The 22,950-nt window shown below is 36.7% G+C and overlaps 2 protein-coding genes across 5 annotated transcripts in view; one reads left to right on the top strand and one right to left on the bottom strand.

The window, feature by feature from the left end:
* Nucleotides 1-11,143, top strand: part of LOC149082641 (RUS family member 1) — a 21,733-nt gene extending 10,590 nt beyond the window's left edge. Inside the window, exons 8-12 of the mRNA XM_089235909.1 lie at nucleotides 2,009-2,263; nucleotides 4,782-4,855; nucleotides 5,420-5,532; nucleotides 8,334-8,385; nucleotides 10,090-11,143. Of these exons, the coding sequence (XP_089092035.1) occupies nucleotides 2,009-2,263; nucleotides 4,782-4,855; nucleotides 5,420-5,532; nucleotides 8,334-8,385; nucleotides 10,090-10,247 (652 nt within the window). The 3' untranslated portion in view covers nucleotides 10,248-11,143. The remainder of the gene's footprint in view (nucleotides 1-2,008; nucleotides 2,264-4,781; nucleotides 4,856-5,419; nucleotides 5,533-8,333; nucleotides 8,386-10,089) is intronic.
* Nucleotides 10,439-22,950, bottom strand: LOC149082640 (uncharacterized). Of its 4 annotated transcripts, none has more exons than XM_089235910.1 (4): nucleotides 22,892-22,950; nucleotides 15,363-15,448; nucleotides 13,783-13,851; nucleotides 10,439-10,939 (listed from the first exon to the last, which is right to left on the bottom strand). In XM_089235910.1, exons 2-4 carry the CDS (start codon nucleotides 15,425-15,427, stop codon nucleotides 10,444-10,446), a joined length of 630 nt encoding a protein of 209 aa, XP_089092036.1. In that variant the 5' UTR covers nucleotides 15,428-15,448; nucleotides 22,892-22,950; the 3' UTR covers nucleotides 10,439-10,443. The 4 variants fall into 4 exon arrangements, with proteins under 4 accessions (XP_089092036.1, XP_089092037.1, XP_089092038.1 ...); XM_089235911.1 differs by lacking the exon at nucleotides 22,892-22,950 and adding an exon at nucleotides 22,663-22,813; XM_089235912.1 differs by lacking the exon at nucleotides 22,892-22,950 and adding an exon at nucleotides 19,475-19,592.

Below are 22,950 nucleotides of genomic sequence, written 5' to 3'. Positions count from 1 at the left end.
ATATATATATATATATATATTTTTAAGCAATCTATAGATGAGTAACATTCACTGTAAATGGCTTAAAATGAGTTGAAAAAGCACTATACCCACTGTAGTGCCCACCCATAGCCCTTTCTTCAATGAAAAAGCAAATGAAGAAAAAAGAAATTAGTTTTTTATAGCATTATAATATTCTTCTTTCCTTGTTCATGTTTTTACTGAAGGAGGAGGCACACATACACTGGTGTAAGAAATTAAGAGAATTTGCAGACTTGGTCGATTATCTCTAGAACTACTGTACCGATTTAATGAAATTTGATATGTACATACATTGATACAATACAAAACAAATAACCATTCAATAACTGTAATACACACGCATGATCGTGCGTAACACTCGTTGGAGTCTGAAGGTATGAAACAGGGGTTGCAGAATAAACAAAAAAGTGGGTTAATAGGGGGTATAGTCCCCTCTTACAGATATACAGGTCTCGCAGCGTGATTTCATACTATAAGGCAGTTTATCATTTCCTGTGGCAATTGGTCCCACACATTCAGCAACGCTGTTTTCATTCCCTGGATGGTTCCCAGAGGGGGGTTGCGAGTTGCAATTGCCCTCCCAAGAACTTCCCAGACATGCTCTATAGGGTTAAGGTCTGGATATCTGGCTGGCCAATCCATCCGGCGAATATTCTCACTCTCTAGAAAATCGTAGAGCAGAAGAGCTCTATGTGGCCTCGCGTTATCGTCCATTAAAATGAACTCTGGGCCAACTGCACCCCTGAAAAGGTGAACATAGGGCTCCAAGACCTCATCCCTATACCTCACACCAGTCACAGTGCCTCTTTCAAAGACATGGAGAGGTGTGCGGCCATCCAACATGATGCCTGCCCAGACCATTAAACTTCCTCCGCCATAATGGTCAATTTCACTGACATTGGAGGGTAGGTAGCGGGTCCCTGGTTCTCTTCATATGAACGTATGGCGAGAATCAGTGCTTAGGCTGAACCGGGACTCATCAGTGAAAAGAACGGTCGCACATTGATCCATACTCCAATCTCTATGCTCTCTGCACCATGATAAATGGATTCTCCTGTCCGTAGAAGTGAGCGGGACACAAACAGCAGGTCTTCTTGCAAACAACCCTCTCTCATGAAGTCTTTTGGAAACAGTCACCCTTGATACATTGGTTCCTGTGGCTGCATACAAGTCACGAGAGAGCTGAGAAGTTGTAGCACTCCTGTTACGCCTCGCTATAATAGACAAATGGCGATCTTCTCTGGATGTTGTGGCTCTTGAACGACCTTGCCCAGGCTTTCTCTCGATGGATCCGGTATCCTGGAACTGTTTCCATAAGTTACACACGACGCTGAGCGTTAAATTGAACTTTCTACAAATCTGGACTTGAGATTTGCCTGCTTCTAGCCTCCCCACAATTCGCCACCTCATTCCATCATCTAAACATTGGTGGTTACTCATTTTTACTGTTACAATTTGAAATGAACCGATTGCTGCAAAATAACACTAAGAAATTCGCCGAGGTGTGCTAGCGAACGAAATGCGTCTTAACTTATGCGCTCTTATAAAGCCTGTTTCTCTACTGGCTCCGTCTACACACACGTGTACGCTTACGTATTTGAGGTACAAGATTTGCATTTTTGTCCAGAAGCAGTGGTTTTACATTCAGTTCAGTTCTTTTCATGAAATTCGATAAAATATGCAAATTCTCTTAATTTATTTCACCGGTGTAGATGCCTTTTTAATTCATTTTCAGCAGCTGTTAAAAATGAATTAAAAGTTATTTTAATAAAATATTTCTGTAACCTCTTCATTTTATTTGTTGGATGTTGCTCCATCTAACAAAATTTTGTGTTAAATAATTTTAAATTATTTGTCAATCTATTGCTTTATCATGAAGCATTTCAATGTTCGAAGTCCACTTTTTTTCCCATCAGTTATTTCAATATTTCAAGACAATTCTATTTGTATCATTTTGTCTTCAAATGCTTCATTTTCATTTTTATAGGTTGATATGGCTGACATATTGTCTAATGACAATTATTCATATTTTAGCAAACTATTTTGCTGTGAAATCAGTTTCAATGGAAATCTTCAATGATGAACGATTTCGTATTCAAATGAATCATTTCATCCAAAATGGTTTGACACAAGTCCTGTCTGTGAAAGAGACCAACAAAAGTGAAAGTGTATTGCTCAATGTATCGAAGGTTTTCAAAATCAATCTTGGTGTTTCACTGAATGATGCCATTCAGAATAACAGGTAATTTTTTTTATTATACATTGACATAATAAACTGAAGAGCCAAAAAAACTGGTACAGGCATGCGTATGCAAATAAAGAGATATGGAACCGGCGTTGCGGTCGGCAACGCCTATATAACACAACAAGTGTCTGGTATAGTTGTTAGATCGGTTACTGCTGCTACAATGGCAGGTTATCGAGATTTAAGTGAGTTTGAACGTGGTGTTATAGTCAGCGCACGAGAGATGGGACATAGCATCTCCGAGGTAGCGATGAAATTTGGATTTTCACATACGACCATTTCACGAGTGTACCGTGAATATTGAGAATCCGGTAAAAAATTAAATCTACGACATTGCTGCGGCCGGAAAAAGATCATGCAAGAACGGGACCAACGACTACTGACGAGAATCATTAAACGTGACAGACGTGCAATCCTTCCGCAAATTGCTGCAGATTTCAATGCTGGGCCATCAACAAGTGTCAGCGTGCGAACCATTCACCGAAATATCATCGATATGGGCTTTCGGAGCCGAAGGCCCACTCGTGTACCCTTGATGACTTTGAAAACCAAACACACCCCGCTTCCCATCTCATTGAGATATCGAAGCACCCTTGATGACTGCACGACACAAAGTTTTACGCCTCGCCTGGGCCCGACATTGGACTGTTGAGGACTGGAAACACGTTGCATGGTCTGAAGAGTCTCGGTTCCAATTGCTTCGAGCTGATGGACGTATACGGGTATGGAGACAACCTCATGAATCCATGGACCCTACATGTCAACAGGGGACTGTTCAAGCTGGTGGAGGCTCTGTGATGGTATGGGGCATGTGCAGTTGGCGTGATATCCGATGATACGTCTAGATACGACTCTGACAGGTACATAAGCATCCTGTCTGATCACCTGCACCCATTCATGTCCATTATGCATTCCGACGGACTTGGACAATTTCAGCAGGACAATGCGACACCCCACATGTCCAGAATTGCTACAAAGTGACTCCAGGAACACTCTTCTGACTTTAGACACTTACGCTGGCCACCAAAATCCCCATACATGAACATTATTGAACATATCTGGGATAGCTTGCAACGTGCTGTTCAGAAGAGATCTCCACCCGCTCTTACTCCTACGGATTTATGGACAGCCCTGCAGGATTCATGGTGTCAATTACCTCCAGCACTACTTCAGACATTAGTCGAGTCCATGCCACATCGTGTTGCGACGTGGCATGCTTCTGCGTGCTCGCGGTGGCCCTACACGATATTAGGCAGGTGGACCAGTTTTTTTGGCTCTTCAGTGTATATACAACACACATATTTTTTATACTGCCACTGATAAAATGAAGATAGAGAAATAATTGATGATGTTATCAAGTTTCATGTCCCGCACTGATATCACCCATTTTGCATCATTTTGGGAAAAACTGGTCTAGTCTGTACCTTTGAAACATGTAGAACTAGCTCCAATTATATGCTGATGTAATTGTATGAACCAGTTTGTTGCACCACAAGCTGTTTTGCATGCATTTTAATGCACTTAACCCTCTATGGTTCACCTCCATAAAAATGTATTGAAAGTTTTTTCCCAAATATAGATGTAAATGGGTACTGTTATTGCATTTTTAATTGTAACAATACAATAAACACAGCAATTTAATTAACCAGGGTGGATTTTTTTAATTAGCTAAAATGGTTAATTAACAATAAAATATACAATTTTCCTTCTTTTTTCTGTTGTCTATAAACAGAAAATCTTTTTGCCCCTCAATGTTGTGCAATTTTATGAATGTCTGAACAAGTAAAATTTCAGCTGCTCTGAAAAAATTGGCACAGATAAGAAATCAACTCTTTCTAGATTACAACATATTAAACTTATATAGGCGTATTTTGTACTGAAATGACATTAAAACGTACTTTCTAAAATACCAAAATCAGAAAATAAATTGGTATAATTGGCTTTTTGAACATCTATTTGCCATGTATATTCAAATATATACATAAATACCCATAGAGGGTTAACTTTTAAATTCAGTTGATGGTAAGTATCTTGAATAACCTGAAACTTGGAAAATTGAAGCCTGTACTGTATATTATTTTATTTACTTATACTTATTTTTTTCATAGTAACTACTAGAGCAGAAGCATTCTCAGAAAAATTTCTATTATTCTTTATTATCTCTTGCACAACTTATACCGGATAAAAGTCCTGTGTCATGTCTTATTTTATCAATTGTAATACAGCTTTTCCTCATCACAACTACCTCTGTAGTTTAAAAAACTTGCTTTAATTGGTGATATTTTTGAATGGCTGGCTTTTTCAACTTTTGTATTTCTTGCACATGATTTCATTAGAACTGGGGGTTCTTAACTGAGGGTTTCTAAAAAGTTTTCAAGTAGTCTGTGAGCTAGGTGGAAAAAATATTTTTTTTTACACTATGTACTGAGTATTATTCCGAAAAGAGGTCTGTTAACCACAGGCTTTTATTTGTATCAGTTAATCTGTTTATTTAGCTGAAACATTTCTTTTATAGGTGTATTAATATTAAGACTCTATTGAACCTATACAATGAATCTGGGTACCTAATTCACTTTGGAAAGGGTAAAGGTAACTCACACTTGTTCATTTTTTTTATAACCTCTTCTCGCCTAAACTCTACTTTATGTTAAAAATTGAAATCATGCACAGTAGTACCTTGAGTTATGATTATCCCAATGAGTGAGCTAAAAATAAAGAAATATACTCATGAACAAATATTTCATTTACAAGCTTGAAACATACAAGAAAATGCTAATTCAATGCAAAATCTCAGGTGCATTGCAAAGCAAACAGCAATTTTTTGACTTTACTGTGTACTGCACTTGCTAATTGATTTTTACTTAATTGATAGATATTAAAATTTCAGAGATGTGAAACAAATTAAAGAAATCTCAAGTGTTTCATATGGGCAAGTTTGTTTTCAGGCACAAGTTTTTTAAGATACTAGTAACTTTCAGGAATGAATTTAATTCTCAACTCGAGGTACCTCTGTATTATGACTCATTGATTTGCATATTGCTATGTACTCACAAATGATTGAAAATCTTGAAATTATACATTATCAGTGCCATTACCTGTAGTTTTATGTGTGTCATTATTCGTATTTTATGAAAGTTTTCTTTTCAATTACAGATATCATAAATGTATCCTTCCGAAGAAAACCAGATGTTTCAACTCAGCTAGAAGCAATGTATCAAGCATGTTTGCTTGGAAATATGTTGTCCAGATCTCTAGATACAGAAGATGTAATTAAATACTATTTATACTTTTAATTTTTAAGATGACAGTCAATTTATTTTTTTAGTTGTTTGGCTGAAAAATATAGATTCAAACCACATAGCATCTTTGGTTAACCCTTTTCAAGTCTGTGAGAAGTATACTTTCCACCTTCCTCTTCTTATGCTTCTTAAATACCCCTTTGGGAATTGCATATCACACTATAATTTATAATTAATGAGAGAGAGTTGCACAATTTAATTAAAATCAGAAAAAGATTCAAAGTAGCTGCTCAAATAGCTACTTTGAGCAGCCTGAGGACATTATGGCAAAATTCACACTGATGAATGAGCTATACAATGAACTTTCATAGACTCCTGCTTTGGTGTGTACTTATCTGCAGCAGCAACAATGATTCTTGCCATGGCCACACATATCTTATATACAAATGGCTTCATGTGTCTCGTGAAGTCTTGTGAATTAAGTTTTAAAGAGTATAGTGATCAAGCCATGGGTCTGGAACATCCAATTTACCACACACTTCTCTGAAATGGTGATGGAAATGAACAGAATTTTCCCAGCTCCATTACAAATATTTTTCTATGTGATCATTTCCACCCACATTTTTTGGAGGGTTAACAATCACCCTGTATATACAGTCGCGCCCCCCCCCCCCTTGTATTCATGGTTTCCATATTCGCTGTTTTTCCCCTTAATTAGATTTTTTTTTGCAGCACTCAGAAATCATTCATGTGTTTTTTTACAAAATTTGAGTTGTGCATGTTTAGGATGGCTCACTAATGGCATTACTGTCATCACTAGAGCCGTGGCAGCTCCCAAGACAGAAACAGTCACCTCATGTTGGATTAACCTTTGGCCAATAATGTGCGCTAAAGGACACAACCATTTCTACAGAGCCAACTGAAGAGACTAAAAAACATTGTCACATTAGCGGTCAAGCGCACGTAGGTATTGCTGGAAATGAATGAAAAAGCGGATCAACTTGCCAAGGAAGCGATAACATTGAAAGACTTGGTTGTTCTACCTTGGCCGAGGAGTCATGCCCGCAATATCTTGAAAGACAGAATGCTTCATCTTTGGCAAGTTGAATGGAACAAGAACTCAACGAAAGACGCCTACAAGATACAACGTCAAGTGACTTTGCGCAAGTGTGTATGGCCGCGAACAAAAACAATCCTTTTAACTGAGCATGGTCCATTTCCGATATACTTGCAGCGCTTTGGAAGATCATCTCACAATGTTTGTAAGTGTGGTGCTACGGGCTCGCTATGGCATTACGTCTGCCAATGTCCACACATATCAGCGTTTCATTTTGGTCAGATGACGGCATTCAAAAGAAGAATACTAAAAAGTCCGATGAACTTCTCGCGCATTCAAAATTTGATTCAATTTTTAGATCGTAACCTATATTTGCTGCACGACAAGAAGGGTGGACTACGGAAGAAGCAGGATGAATTTCAGCCTTCCAGACCAGTAAAGCTGATACCAGAGAGAGTCTACAACTTGCGGCCACGTAGGGGTACTGGAAATTCACGAAACTGATACGTCGTTGAACGGCAAACTTTATTGGAGAAACTATAAACACTTTACATGTTAACGTGGTGAATCAATGCCACCCATAATCCAGCTAGCCAGCCGATGTAGCTTTGGATGATGAAAATCTCCTGATTGCCCAGGAGAATTAAGACGTAGGATGCTTATGGAACAGGAATGTGTGCCTAGAATGAGCTAAAACATCTGGGTATCCAAACATAGGCTGACTAGGACACTTGGACCAGGACATGTGACGCAAACATGACATTGATTCGTCGTTGTATGGCCTACACGACTAGTGACATCCAACGAACGCGAACGGACCGCCACCAACGGAATTTGATTATCGAGTCCGGATGTGCCAAGGACGATATAATATCAATTTAGATTTCGATTTTAGATCATGATTTATCATAATTATTCCGTTGATTTATACTCCTGTAATTGGACTTGTTATTCTGTTATACAAATTTATATAGATATATATATATATAAGTACATATACATATTTAATAAAGTTCCGGATGCACCCATCTTTTGGGAACGCTTTGATATCTCCTTGAGATGGGAAGTGGGGTGTGTCCGGTCCTTCAATGTTCAATGTCACATTAGCGAAACAGGTGGGTAGAGAAAGGTTCAATGATATGGATAGAGAGGAAGTCGAACACAGCTAATTAGAGGTATTGATCGAGGGAGAATTAATGCAGTTGACTGCTCCTGAAAAATGAAGCTGTACCAGATGAAGATCAAGATAAAGAAGTAGAAGACAAGCTCACCATGAGTAACATAGCGGAAGGGTTTCGCATGTTCAAATCAGCAATAGATTGTTTTCATGGCAGATCCCTCTGGTACGCTCTTCACATGCCAAAAAATTGGTAGAGGAAGCCTTGTCATCATATTCCAATATACTTGATGATATGAAGAAGAAACGGCAAACAGAAATCACAATGTTCTTGCAGAAAATATCACCAACAATCGCTGCATCTGTTTTTACATTCCCTTATACCTCTGCATTACCCTGCTCTTCTCATGCTGTTCAATAAACGAGATGTACAAGAAAAAAACGATGATTTCGGTTATTAGCGGATTTCCCGTATTTGCGGTCACTCCTGGAGTGTAACCCTTACTAATACAAGGAGGGGGGGGGCGACTGTAGAATAAAAATTTAATGGATTCAGTTGATGAACAACGTTCAAATAAAGCAGTAAAAAATCAGTAAATCTGTATCTAATAAGCCTATTTTATGTAACAGTGAAACATATTTAATGTATTTCAGAATATTCTATGGGGAATGTTGTCTGAACACAGAATGAAGACTAAAGTATTCAGTATGTATATATTTTTTCACTTAAAATATTTTTAGTCTTTTTTTGCTAATGTGCAGAATTTGTCTTCTAGCTCTTACTTATATTCATATGTAATGGATAGAGCCCGGAAGTTTAGGCACTAAAAAATGGTTGAAATAGACAGGTAAAAAAGCACTAAAAATGCTTAAAATAAGTACTAAAAAAGGCATTTATTATGATAAATAATAAATGCCTTTATATATATTTAAATGGTTTATTATATTTATTATAGGAAGGAAGAAAAAAATAACTAAAAACCAAGGTATTAAGGGTCCAAAAACTTTTGTAAAAGTGGGTTCAGAAAAGAAGCACAGTCAATATAGCAAAGTATTTTACTTCCCAAGCAGCTGCTAATGTACGGGTGATTGCTTCCATTCACTAGATTCAGGAAAGGCTATCCAAGGTTTAGCATATAGATAAGCAATCAGTTTGGTTTTATGCCTGATGTCATCAAATCTGCATAGTATCGAAATATTGAAGCACTTAATTTTGATAATGAAACATTTTATGTCTAGTATGATTTGGAATATTGTCACCAGAAAATACAACAGAAAGCAAACAATTTACTTGACCTGAAGAAATCATGTATGTTTGTTCTTAATTCAAAACCATTATTTGAAAGGAACCAGCAAAAAAACTTTTTCCTCAGTGGAAGACTGTGCCTACCAAGATGAAAAAAAAAAAAATTCAGGATTTCTGGCTAATAGCCCATGCATCTAGGAGAGAGAACTTGGAAAACAACTCACCTCAGAAATGTAGTAAATTTCTCTATGGCGATAGATTAGGGATTGTGCATATATGGTTGTAGAAAAAAAGTTAATTTAAAACCATACTTTTTCATCACGAGATGATAGTATGGATGGATGGATTTTGGTTTTTTTTGGCACAAGGACCAATCAGGCCAAACTGTGTCAAAACAAATAACCATATAGAAAAATAAAATTTGTTCTCTTATGTCAAGGGAGTAAAAATACATATGATAAAAAATAATGTTGTGTGAAATGTAAAACACGACAACGTATGAGATGATACTTCACTGGAAATTTATAAAACACGGAAAAACGGTCAATCAACATTAATACTTAGAATACTCAAAAGTTGATTCTCCTATAGTAATCTGTCTGGAAAAAAAGGCCATCAATATTGGTCATTGACCAGCAGATTTTCCAACATGAAGATGCTCTTATATATGATGTACCATGACTTTGTGATGCCCTACCTCAGAAATTCATTCCAAAACTTCACTGAATGCCTCATATTGTCTTAACCAGTTTTAACATTGCAATTTTTGGCTGTTTCAGAAACTTAAAAATGTCTTACAAGAATGCAAATTTGATTATATCTATTCCAGCAAAAAATTAACTACTTAGCACTCTAGAAAACTGGAATTCCAAAATTTGACAACTGGTTCTAAAAAACTGGGATGCTTTCAGTAATGCTACTTCCATTAAATATCTTTACGATGGGATGGTTTGAAGTTGACAACCGGTCCTGTTACATAGATAAAAAAATTAAATCCATCCCGGGAATAAAACAGTCTCCCCATGTATATTGCAATTTCTGACGTGTTTACTAAATTCTTGACTACTACTTTCTGGTTTCACAATTAGGAAATTGAAATTCAAGATGAAAGTTTTTTTATTGTTCTACCTTATTCATTTTTTTCCCCCTTGCAAAATTCTTTAGGTGGCTGTCATGAGCTTGAACTTCACATGTTCACTCATCAGATTACTAAGGATACCTTTATTCATTTCAAACAGAAAGTTGAAGAAAATGGCTGGAGAACTGATGTTATCCAGTTTGGTCTAGACCTATGGGAATTTGAATTTTCTAAGGAACTTTAACAGTGTCAATGGACTTCGAAAATTTATACTTTTATATTTCAAAAAACCAAAAATTCTGTGACATTATATAATACTGATGTTTAAGTTTAGACTAGTTTTTGTTTCATTAAGATTTTAAAAAAAGTAAATCTATGTAAAAGAAATTGAGTTCCTTATTTTCAACTACAAGAACTACTACAAATACCCTCGAATAATTTCATAAACTATTCTTGCATTTATTGTATAGTTTCATAAATTTTTTTGGTGGTTGTAAGGTGTTGGTCAGGCCAGATCTTTTCTTTTTTCTCAATTTTCCTTTATCTTCATCATCACTGTACTCATTTGGATGGACTTGATCAGTTTCTTTCATAGTTGTGGCAAGCCCAACAGCGCTGTCGCTTTGTACATGAGGTAAGGATAATGGGTCTGGGTGATTGAACTTGCACTTTGCTCCAAACTGGCATCGACCTTTGAGGAACTTCCAGCATACTTTTCTGTCTTTTAGTTGGGGTGATTCTTTCGCATCTGTGAGCCTGACATGTTTCTCCAGAGCTTGTAGCTCTTTGTTTTCTGCTTCTGAAAATGGATTTGCGAAAATTGACGATGATTTCCCATGGACAAGTTCTCCCAAAATCTCACTAGCAGGAGCAAGTGAGCCTCCTTTTTCCTTCTCTTCTTCTGCAAAGCATTTATTCGCTACATTTTCAGCTGAGCTGCAAGTAAGTAAAAGACAAATTTAAAGTAGTTCATAATTGTGGTTTACCTAAAAAAAAATTGCTTTCATCCATATGAATTGTAAAGTAGACAGTGTCATATAAAAAAGATTGATATGTTTGAAGTTATCCATTCTACTTTGAAAAATTGTATTTCAAAAAATTTTCTCATGATTTCATTAAAGTCAAATTTTCTAAATTCAATATTTCTTTTTCAATCTTTGTTGAATGAAATAGGTTATAATTTATAAAAGGTTTTTTATATAGGGTTGCTTTATATTATAGGAAGTTTATTTCTTCCAATAATCTGTGCTTCACGTATAAATATAGAAAATAATTATTACTGTGGCTATTTAATACATAACTTAATCTACCAAGAAACTGAAATACACTGGTGTAGGAAATTAAGAGAATTTGCAGACTTGGTCGATTATCTCTAGAACTACTGTACCGATTTTAATGAAATTTGATATGTACATACATTGATACAATACAAAACAAATAACCATTCAATAACTGTAATACACACGCATGATCGTGCGTAACACTCGTTGGAGTCTGAAGGTATGAAACAGCGGTTGCAGAATAAACAAAAAAATGGGTTAATAGGGGGTATGGTCCCCTCTTACAGATATACAGGTCTCGTAGCGTGATTTCATACTTGAAATAAGGCAGTTTATCATTTCCTGTGGCAATTGGTCCCACATGTTCAGCAACGCTGTTTTCATTCCCGGATGGTTCCCAGAGGGGGGTTGCGAGTTGCAATGGCCCTCCCCAGAGCGTCCCAGACATGCTCTATACGGTTAAGGTCTGGAGATCTGGCTGGCCAATTCATCCGGCGAATATCCTCACTCTCTATAAAATCGTCGAGCAGAAGAGCTCTATGTGGCTTCGCGTTATCGTCCATTAAAATGAACTCGGGGCCAACTGCACCCCTGAAAAGACGAACATAGGGCTCCAAGACCTCATCCCTATACCTCACACCAGTCACAGTGCCTCTTTCAAAGACATGGAGAGGTGTGCGGCCATCCAACATGATGCCTGCCCAGACCATTAAACCTCCTCCGCCATAATGGTCAATTTCACTGACATTGGAGGGTAGGTAGCGGGTCCCTGGTTCTCTTCATATGAACGTATGGCGAGAATCAGTGCTTAGGCTGAACCGGGACTCATCAGTGAAAAGAACGGTCGCACATTGATCCATACTCCAATATCTATGCTCTCTGCACCATGATAATGGATTCTCCTGTCCGTAGAAGTGAGCGGGACACAAACAGCAGGTCTTCTTGCAAACAACTCTCTCTCATGAAGTCTTTTGGAAACAGTCACCCTTGATACACGGGTTCCTGTGGCTGCATACAAGTCACGAGAGAGCTGAGAAGCTGTAGCACTCCTGTTACGCCTCGCTATAATCGACAAATGGCGATCTTCTCTGGCCGTCGTGGCTCTTGGACGACCTTGCCCAGGCTTTCTCTCGATGGATCCGGTATCCTGGAACTGTTTCCATAAGTTACACACGACGCTGGGTGTTAAATTGAACTCTACAAATCTGGACTTGAGATTGGCCTGTTTCTAGCCTCCCCACCTCATTCCATCATCTAAACGTTGGTGGTTACTCATTTTTACTTTTACAATTTGAAATGAACCAATTGCTGCAAAATAACACCATGAAATTCGCCGAGGTGTGCTAGCGAACGAAATGCGTATTAACTTACGCACGCTTATAAAGCCTGTTTCTCTACTGGCTCTGCCTACACACACGTGTACGCTTACGTATTTGACGTACAAGATTTGCGTTTTTGTCTAGAAGCAGTGGTTTTACATTCAGTTCAGTTCATGAAATTCGATAAAATATGCAAATTCTCTTAATTTATTTCACCAGTGTAGGTTAGTTTTAGGCATAGTACGAATACTGGCTTCTAACATTATTATTATTGATAGAAAGAGATTACCTTTTGGGTGAAGCAATATTTGAAGTAGATATACCCAAAACACATAACGTATATACTCGTGTATAAGCCGAGTTTTTTTGTGGAAAAATTTGTTCCTCAAGTGGGGGGGGGGGGGGGAGGGTTGGCTTATACTCTGGTCTGTTTTTGATGAGAAAATATCGATCCTACAATCAGTAGTCATTTTTGTAGCAGTGTTCGAGAAAGTAACAGTATTGGTACGGGATATGTTCAAATCCCACAGAACCGATAATGTCAAAAAAGCCGAGGCAAAGAAATCGAAAACATCATTGGCTTTGATACCAGGTGGGCTAACGTTGATTGTGCAGCCTTTAGATGTGAGCATCAACAAGCCTCTCAGATTATTTGAGGAATTTGTTTACCGAATGGAGGAGTTCCGATGATAAAGAAACTACAAAAAGTGGTGCCTTGAAGAAATCTGACATTGGTTTAGTGTGCCAATGGGTACATGAAGCATGGAATTCTGTTTCCGCCGAAATTATCACCCACTACTTCAAAAACTGTTGCATCAGCAATGCAATGGACGGAACTGAATATGATATCCTCTTGGAAAGTGACAATGGCGATGACTGCCCAGATCAGGATAAAAACGAAGATGCCGCACCCCCCATGATGATCTGATGGATTACGATATGAGCTTGAAGACTCAGAAAAAACAGATTAAAAAATTTGAATCATTTTCTAATGTAAATTTCTGCAAGGTATTCATTTTGCATGAAAATATAAGAATTTTTTTCTCTAAATTGCATAGATTTTTTGGGGTCAACTTATACATGGGTTTTCAATTTATTGTGGTTTTGGTGGTTGGCTTATACACGAGCATATATGGTACTTTTGTCTTCTATTTATTATAACTGATACAGACATACTAACATTGGCTTAAAGCTTGTCAGTAGTGATGAATGATCAGCTGTACCCCAAGCACAACATGGTCGTAGTACCCTAAAAAATAATCACTCAAAAATTTAATTTTTTTAAATTTTAATTCAAAGTTCATTAAATACAGCACTTCAGTGGTACTGGAACCTAGAGGGCTCAGGCCACACCCCAAAATGACATTCAGAGGTCGCCAAGTTTCTTAATAATTCATGAATATTCAAATGCAATCCCAGCCTGCATATCTGCATACTCCCTTGTCGGCCATATATATGAATGTCTAGCAACCCTAGATCCTCCCCCATCTTTGTATCAGAGCTCCTACAATGAAAAAACATTCTTTCCGACACAAGTACTGCAAGCTCGACCATGCACTATGCAAATGAAGCCAGGTCCGGATCTGCCGTGCTGAACTATGCAAAAACCTGTTTTTATCCACAGCATGGGGCGGTTTTGATGGAAAACAGGTTTTTGCCCATCTGGGCATCAAGTAGAGCCAACACCTTCTACAGCAGAAAGTCTTTGCTCAAAGCTTTGACGCCACTGAAGTTGTCCATTTCACCTGCAACCATTGGATAAAGCAGGACAACGTATGTAAAATCTTTACTATTTTTGCAGTATATGCAATGACTATAGGTGAAATGGACGACTTCAGTGATGTCATGAGCTTCGTTCAGAGGCTTTCTGCTATGGAAGGTCTTGGTAGAGCAGCGGATTTAGACGCTGCTTTACAGATTGCCTTCGCGAACAGACAAAACAGATCGGCTCCGGGTTTGTCTTCTCTCGAACTCTCTCCCATGTGTATACAAATTCATTGTTATGGTAAAGATTGATGCAATTTTATAAAAATAATAATTAAAATAAGTAAAACACACTACAAAAAACTCAAAGACATGTTTTTTTAAAGCCGATTTCCATAGTATTGAAAGTGTTCCCAGTAGCTCTGTAGTTCATTGCAGCCGTCAGTAGAAACTACGGACAATCCATAGTAGTTGGCAACTCTGTTGATATAATTAATTTGCAATAGATAATCTATTTTATAAATGTGTTTTTTTAAATATTTTTAATGTTAATATATGTAATGTTGAAATTTATAATTTATATATCACAAACACATTTTTGATCTTATTTGCCAACTTATATTTTAGTTTTGCTTATAATCATCAATATTTTATAGAAAATAGGATTCATATTTTGCAGATAACATGTATATCTTATTAGTACATGAATATTGAAGGACCGGACACACCCCAAGTTAATACAGACAATTATTTTCCCTCCTATCGACCTCTATGAATCATTAGTGTTATCAACATTGTTTAATGCTTTCATCTCAATAAATAATGTGAGAAAAATTTACATGACTGGAAGATTTTTAATGATGGAAAACACCATAATCCAGAAATTTCAACTGAACAAATCAAATCAATTAGCTAAATTAATAAAAAATCTAAATCAATTAGCCTACATTAAACCAAGGTTAGAGAAAACTAGTAGTTGCTAAGTGAAAGAAAATATGCAAATGCAAGGTTTAAAAAATTTAACTCTGGAATTGAATTCAGATTCTCTAAGCTTACATCTCACTTTCATCCTCACTGTCTGAAGAATCAGATCCGTAGTCTGCAACCAATGCTATAGACATTCATCAAATATAATATTTCTCCTGTAATTCAATGACAAACCTTTAACTGAAATAGAACTCACAAATAGCTTAAACATAGCCTATATATGCACGAACATCTTTAAAAAAAACAAAACATGTATTTTTTCTTCGAATGAACATTTTACTCCTCAGTGGCTCAATTTCATAGTTTTTATATTTTCATCTGCTTCTTTTAACCTGAATAGAATGCTAAGGTAAAAAATATCTTGGGCAATGGTCCCTCTAATTTTTATTTGGTGTGTTTTCTCCATTCATAATATAAGGTTTGTTCAAAAAGTATCCCATCATAATTTTTTTTATGTGTGGACCAATGAAGCTAGGGAGGTGTGGTTAGATGTACATGCATGAATTTTTTTTCTTACCTGCGGGAGCTATTATCATTACTACTCAACCGAATATGCACCTTGTATACATTCCTCGATGGAATTTCTAACACATCGGTACATGCCGGAATGTGCATTTAAGCATAGGTGCTGTAACTTAGGGGGCTGAAGCTATTTGAGCCCCCTCCCATTTATAAATTTTGTAGGGGGGCTGAGACCCCCCCCCCCCAATGTTTTCTTCATGTCGGCGCATCTGCGTGTAAGTGTTGTGAACCGAATGTGAAGTTTGTGTCTGTGTAATGCTTGTTATATGTAGTGCTGCCATCATTTTCAAACTACGAGTGAAGTGTAATAATAATTAATAATTGAATAATTTTATGTTGCAGGCCTGTTACTCTCTGTGGCGAGTCTTTTTAACAGGGAGATCGATTCACATTTGCACCTTGAAGTTGTGAACCACCTGCAGAAGCTGCCAGTCGCCAGCAGAAACAGATTATACAGTCGGCCCCTCGTATTTGCGGTTTCCGTATTCGCGAGTTTTTTTTCCTTCATGGAAATTTTTTTTGCAACACTCAGAAATCATCATTGATGTGTTTTGTTTGCAAAACTTGAGTTGTGCATATTTAGAATGACTCGCTAATGGCATTACTGTCATCACTAGAGCTGTGGCAACTTCCAAGAGAGAAACGGTCACCTCGGGTTGGATTAACCCCCTTTGGCCACAATGTGCGCTAAAGGACACAACCAATTCTACAGAGACAACTGAAGAGACATTGTCACGTTAGCAAAACAAGTGGGTGGAGAATGATTCAATGATATAGATATAGAAGTTGAGCAGCTAATTAATAGCAGTTTAGAGGTATTGATCGAAGAGCAATTAATGCAGTTGACTGCTCCTGAAACTGAAGCGGTACCAGATGAAGATCAAGTTGAAAAAGTAGAAGACAAGTTAACATTGACAACAATTTCTGCACCCTCTTTTATATTCCCTTATACCTCTGCGTTACCCTGCTCTTCTCATGCTGTTCAATAAACGAGATATACAAGAAAAAACTATGGTTTCGGTTATTCGCGGATTTCCCGTATTCGCTGTCACCCCTGGAATGTAACCCCCGCGAATACGGGGGGAGGGGGCGACTGTAAACAGGAAATTACAGTACTTAATGACAAGAGCAAAGTAGAGCTTTCATGAAATCTCAAGTTTTCTATTTAATTTAATTTTAAAACTATTTGTTTAATTTGAATTTTTTCCCCAATATTTTTGATAATTCGTAGTTGGAAGGGGGGAAAATCATGATTTTAGTATGAGCAAATGTAAACCGTTTAGAAAAATTTTACAAGCAGTCAGACATCGCTTTTTGGACAAGTTATTAAATAGTAAAATCTTAAAGATAGATAAAAGATTTTAAATTATACTGTATTTTAGGCACACAATGGGTGCAATTTTTTTTTCAACTTTAACTTTTTCTTCAAACAACAGTGCTAACATTCTGTCTGCTGAGCAACGTGTAAACAAATATAAGGTCAGTTCTAATGATAACCCCAGGATTTATGATTGATTTTCAATTGAAAATTTTTAATTTCATTTTAATTTTCAACTTACACTTTTTTGGAAGGCCAAAAAAAAAAAAAAAAAAGCAGAAAATATTTTTTAAAGAAAGAAAAAGCAGCTAAAAAATTAATACTTCTTTCTTAGAAAAAGTCATCCTTTTTTTTGCCAAAATATATGTAAAAATTAAATTTGCATTTGGCATTGGTTTAATTGTTTAGCAGTTCAGTTTGAAAAAAAAAAAGACGAGTTGATGATCAACAACCATCAAAATTAAGTTATCTGAATTCATGAAAGGATTATCCATTCTGAATGAATCCAACAATCTTTTGTTAGACGAAATGAAAAGAGAGAGCTATTATAAATATGAATTGTCAGTACGGGAAAAATTCAAAATGCCAATTTGTAAATCTTTGGCTTTTTAAAATAATTTAATGCCTATTTTAACATTTGACATGAATGTCGCTCTCCATTTGTTAATACAAGATATACGGAAGACTGGATGTTGTGAAGATATTTATTATTTGAGATGTTAATTTTTTAAGGAAGGAAAAAACTCATCTCTGCCTCTACCGAGATGAGTTTTTTCCTTCCTTAAAAAATTAACATCTCAAATAATAAATATCTTCACAACATCCAGTCTTCCATATATCTTGTATTTTAACATTGTTGAGCAAGATTGCATACCACCTGATATGAATTATGTTGTACCGATTCTTATGAATCAAAATAGACCAATCAAAATCTGAAAGTTTTTATCACCCTTAAGAATATAGAAAATGTTGGAAAGTAAAAATTATAAAGTAACAAAAGATTTTCTTGATACCATTAGTGATAAGCAAAATTTTACGAATACTTTCTTAACTGATTATCATGAACTGGTACCCTCCAGGGATCGGTCCTCTCTCTCCGTTATCATTCTTGATTTACATTAATGACCACCCTCAACTGCACCACTAGATTCTTTGCTAATGACTGCGTTATCTACTGCATCATTCACCAACAGTCTGATCAAGAACTTCTCCAAAATAATCTGACTTCTATTTCTGACTGGTGTTCACTATGGTGTGCAGATGCCTATCAATATTTCAAAAACAGTTTTCATGAGAGTTACCTGTAAATTACTTCCTCTTGAATACTTTTACTCAATCAATAATTTAACCATATCCCAAGTTTCTGAAATTAAATACCTCATGATCTCAGCTGACCTACATTGGATGGTTGGAACATGTTGATTACATCTTCCAGAAAAATGTCTCACCACACAAACTTCTCTTCCTCTGCCGAAACCTCAAACATTCCACTCGGGATATCAGACTGCTCTGCTACCAAACTTACACCTCTCCCATACTCTCCTACGCCACTGACATCTGGGACCCTATGCTTCCACTAACATAGAAAAACTTGAATCAATTCAAAATAAATCCACTTGCTTCATTCACAACTGCTGGTCATCTTCTGTTTTCGTGTTCGAACTTAATCTTCTCCCCCTTGCTACTCTTCGTCTTATTTCTCGATTAAACTTGTTTTATAAGATTTATCACGGTCATCCTAACTTTGATACTTCCGGTATTCTAGCCAAACCATCCTACATCTCCAGAAGACTCGACCATTCCCTTAAAATAAAACTAATTTTTGCTTCCACTGACTGTGTTAAATACAGCTTCTTTCCGCATACGATTGGTAAATGGAACAAACTCCCCAGTTCTATTGTCAACTCCCTCACTGTCACTAGTTTTTTGCACAATATCAAATAATATCTATGTCTCATTCAACCGCATTCTCTTGTATAGGCCTAGGGCCAACAATATTGTGTAAATAAATGTTTCCGTAAATCAGACTCTAATCGTATTCAATAAATTCTAGTGATGTGGATTCCAGAACAATGAAACAATGCAATAGCTAAAGTTAATTATTAATCCATTGTGAATATTCATTAAGTTGTAATTTTAAATCGTTTTATGGATCTGTTGTAGATGGATTGGGTACTTCAAATTTTTTTGCAGACACTTTGACAGTGTAGATGGAGAGCAAACTTATGTGCTGAGACTGAGGAAGATAGCTTCACATGAATAAGTTGAACGTTCCCCCTCCCCATAAATTAGGCAGTACTTGCAGCGTAAGACAAAAAATCTCTTCACATGCTGGACATACTTTTGGTGTCCTGACCATGTCTTTTTTGGTTGACAAAGCTTTTTTTGTCCATTTTAACTCGAATCTGGTGCCCCTGGTGCATGTTTAGTTAGAGATATGTTGAGAAGAGACAGCTGCTACTGACAGGGATGGATGCTGCTGTTAGGAACCATCGAGTCAATTCTGACTCCCGGTGACAATAGATCATGGATCAATTCCGACTCCTGGTGACTCTATAGATCATGGCTCTCCAAGATAGTCTGTCATTCACAGCATGCTTCAGTTGTGCTTGTTTCATTCCTGTACTTTGCAACACCTCTATCTATCTCTGGCGCTCGGTCTGCCTCTTCTTCTCTTACCTTCCATTCTTCCAAGCATTACCATTTTTTAGTGAGCCTTCTGTATGCATTATATTAACAAAGTAAAAGATAGTTTCTGTTTAAACAGATTAAAACTATTTTCTGACTGTTACTTCTAGGAAATAGCCAGCCTTGACTTCTTCGATAATCAATTTATTAGCCCTTTTAGCTGTCAATGGAATTCTAAGCATCCTCCTCCAGCACCAAAGTTCAAAGGAATCAATTATTTTTTATCTGCTTTCTGTAGTGTCCAGCTCTCACATCCATGCATTAAGACAGGAAAGACCAACACATTTATAATCCTAATTTTTGTTTTTATTGAGACATCTTTGTCTTTCATTATTATTGTAGCATATCTACCATCGCTATAGTTAGTGGACCAAACAGTAAATAGCCAAGCATCAATATATATCAATTATAAAGCTTTCTCATGACTGTTTTACCCAGAACTATTCATCTTTTTATTTCTTCTGTGCATGCTCCCTCTTTTAGAACTCTTGATCCTAGGAAACTAAATCTGTCCACAATCTCAAAACTTTCACCATCTAGTTGAAAACTGAATATCTGCTGTAGTTGTGATCTGTTTTTTTTTTTTTTTTTTTGGTATTTAGATAGAGTCCAAGCTTCTCACTTTGTTTTTACTCTTGATATAATGTTCTTCAGGTCCTCTGTAGAGTCTGCCATCAGAGTTGTCATTAGCATATCTAAGGTTGTTGATCACTCTATCTCCAATTTTATCACCTGCTTCCAATTCCTCTAAATCTGTCGCTCTCATTATATATTCTCCATACAGAGTAAATAAGCTTGAGGAAAGAATGCATCCTTGCCGAACTCCTTTTTCAATTCCAAACCATTCAGTTCAGCCATAGTTTGTTCTTACACTTGCCTCTTGGTTAATGTATAGATTTCTGATCAAGCAGAAGATGTGATTAGGCACTCCCATTGTTCCAAGAATATCCCAAAGCTTATCATGATCAACAGTCTTTGAATAATCAATGAAACAAAAATATAAAGTCTTTTGATGTTCTTTTGCTGCCTCCATTATCCATCTTATATTGGCAATTTGATCTTTAGTTCCCATATTTTTTCTGAAACCTGCTTGCTCTACTGCTAATTCTCTTTCTATAATGGTTTTGAGTCTTTTCTGAACAATTTTTATTAGAATCTTGCTGGCATGTGGTATTAGGGATATTGTTCTGATTGGAGCATTCTCTAATATCATCTATTTTGTGAATGGGTGTGAATATAGGTCTTTTCCCGTGTTTGGGCAGATTTTTCATTTTGGCATTTCCCCCCAGATTTGTTGACAGAATGATGTTAGTATATCAATAATATTTTCATCTACCTTTTTCAGAAGCTCTGCTGGAATATCGTCAGTACCTGGAGCTTTGCAATTCTTTAGTTGATTTGTTGAGGGATGGATAGTTCACATATATATGAATTCAAGATTCCACAATCTCAGATTGACAATTACAGTTGACTTATGCATATATCACTCGATGCTTGATTTAGGATGGTGGTTCTGTGCAACAGCCAGTGTTGCCAACTTAATTATTTTCCAACTAGATCTGGTCTTTTTTTCGGCCATTTAGTTGGACAAAATGCTCATCTAGTTGTTTTTCAAAAAAAAATTTCTGTGAACTAGTATTCTACAAGTAGTATTCTACATAATTATATTATTAAATTATGTGAAAATACAGGGATGTCCTGGGAAATATGGGATGTATAGTAATCTAAAATAATGACTAAAATTAATTCTAGTTGTTTAAGTCTGGTTTCTAGTTGTTTTTGATGAAGAATCTAGTTTGAAACTTTTTGACTGTTTTTAGCAACACTGGCTTATTAATTTGTAAAGATCTAATCATAAAGGCTAGATGCTGTTGGACATTGCTAATTGTAGAAAAATTCTGACATCATAAATTGGTTTGGGCCACAAAAGAGACAAAACATTTTTCAACATGCACTGGTTTGTTAAAAAGTCCTCAGAGAAAGATTAACAACTTGCATATACGGTGTAGTAGTAGTCATAGCAGCACTTTGAACTTCAAATTAACCAAGTTTGACTGTGCATGTTACTTTTTTTTTATCAGAGACAAAAGTGTGAATAAAAAATACTACATTCTTCTACATCAAGAAACAACTAATGTTTCATACTTTTTATGTATCACAATACTTATTGTTTTCAACGTTGCTGTTTATTTCCTTCGAATAACGTCTTGTGCACATAGGACCTGTTTCTCACATATACAAATCGGGCACTTCGTCAGAGCCCATTTATTCTAGGTGTCCCAAAGTTGGCTGCCTTCTATTATAGGCCGAGCCCATACCCTCTTTCCCTACATACACTTCTGCCTCAAAGGGTAATATATAAAGGAAGCCTCCCCTCCCAAGAAATCCATATTAGCCCAATCCAAACCTTACAGGAGAGAGAACAAACTGAACACAACTCTGGTCTATCACCACGGGCTAATTTACTACCGAGTGAAATGCACCGGGAGCGTGAGTGCCTAACAGCCTGAGTGCATATATAGTGTTGTGTCTGATTTTTCAGTGCTGTCATCTATATTTCTGAAGTGAAGTGTAGTGATTGAATATTTGTACCATTGTAGACCTGTTGCTCTCTGTGGCGAGACTTTTCGGCTCGCAATCGCGCCCTGAAGTTTGGAACCACAGAAACCACCTTCAGCCAACCACCACTGTGGCGATGATGAGGTTCCCACCCGGGTCCTCGCGATGCGAGTCTGTCTCTATGACCACCACAGCGGCAGGAACAGGCCCTGCCCGTACCACACGTCGGGAACAACTACACCAATGACTTGAATTTGCAAGATAAGTGATGAACAATAATACCTTTGTGTTTAACGATCAATCAAGTTGGCGAAAATAACTATGGAGTTGACTAGTTTTCCAGAAATCCCACGAAACCACCATTTTAATTCTACTTTACCTCATCAAATAATCACCGAAATCAAAATGGTCAAGCTATTTCATAAAAATTTTACAGATAAACACAAATAATTCAAAATATTTCAAAGCAACATTGCATTAAAAGAAAAGAGAGAAACGAATTTCAAATTACAGTTTTCGCACGCCAATTCTCTCGAGTGAAGTAAACAAACATCCAATGCGAACGACCTG

Source organism: Pholcus phalangioides, unplaced genomic scaffold (assembly GCF_987345545.1).
Source record: "Pholcus phalangioides strain wild (caught in Gottingen) unplaced genomic scaffold, Ppha-v1.0 ptg000009l_1, whole genome shotgun sequence".
In the NCBI taxonomy this organism is placed as follows: Eukaryota; Metazoa; Arthropoda; class Arachnida; order Araneae; family Pholcidae; genus Pholcus; species Pholcus phalangioides.
The sequence above is the reverse complement of the archived record's forward strand: the minus strand, read 5'-3'. Positions and strand labels throughout refer to the sequence as shown.

Bases quoted from the DNA above. Each gene is read 5' to 3' on its own strand.
- LOC149082640 (XM_089235910.1), bottom strand. From the start codon at position 15,427: ATGTCTATAGCATTGGTTGCAGACTACGGATCTGATTCTTCAGACAGT. The intron at 13,852-15,362 runs GTAAGCTTAGAG...ATTATTTTTTAG, and splicing joins AGTGAGGATGAAAGTGAGAT to GGTACTACGACCATGTTGTG. The intron at 10,940-13,782 runs GTTAGTATGTCT...ACTTACTTGCAG, and splicing joins CTGACAAGCTTTAAGCCAAT to CTCAGCTGAAAATGTAGCGA.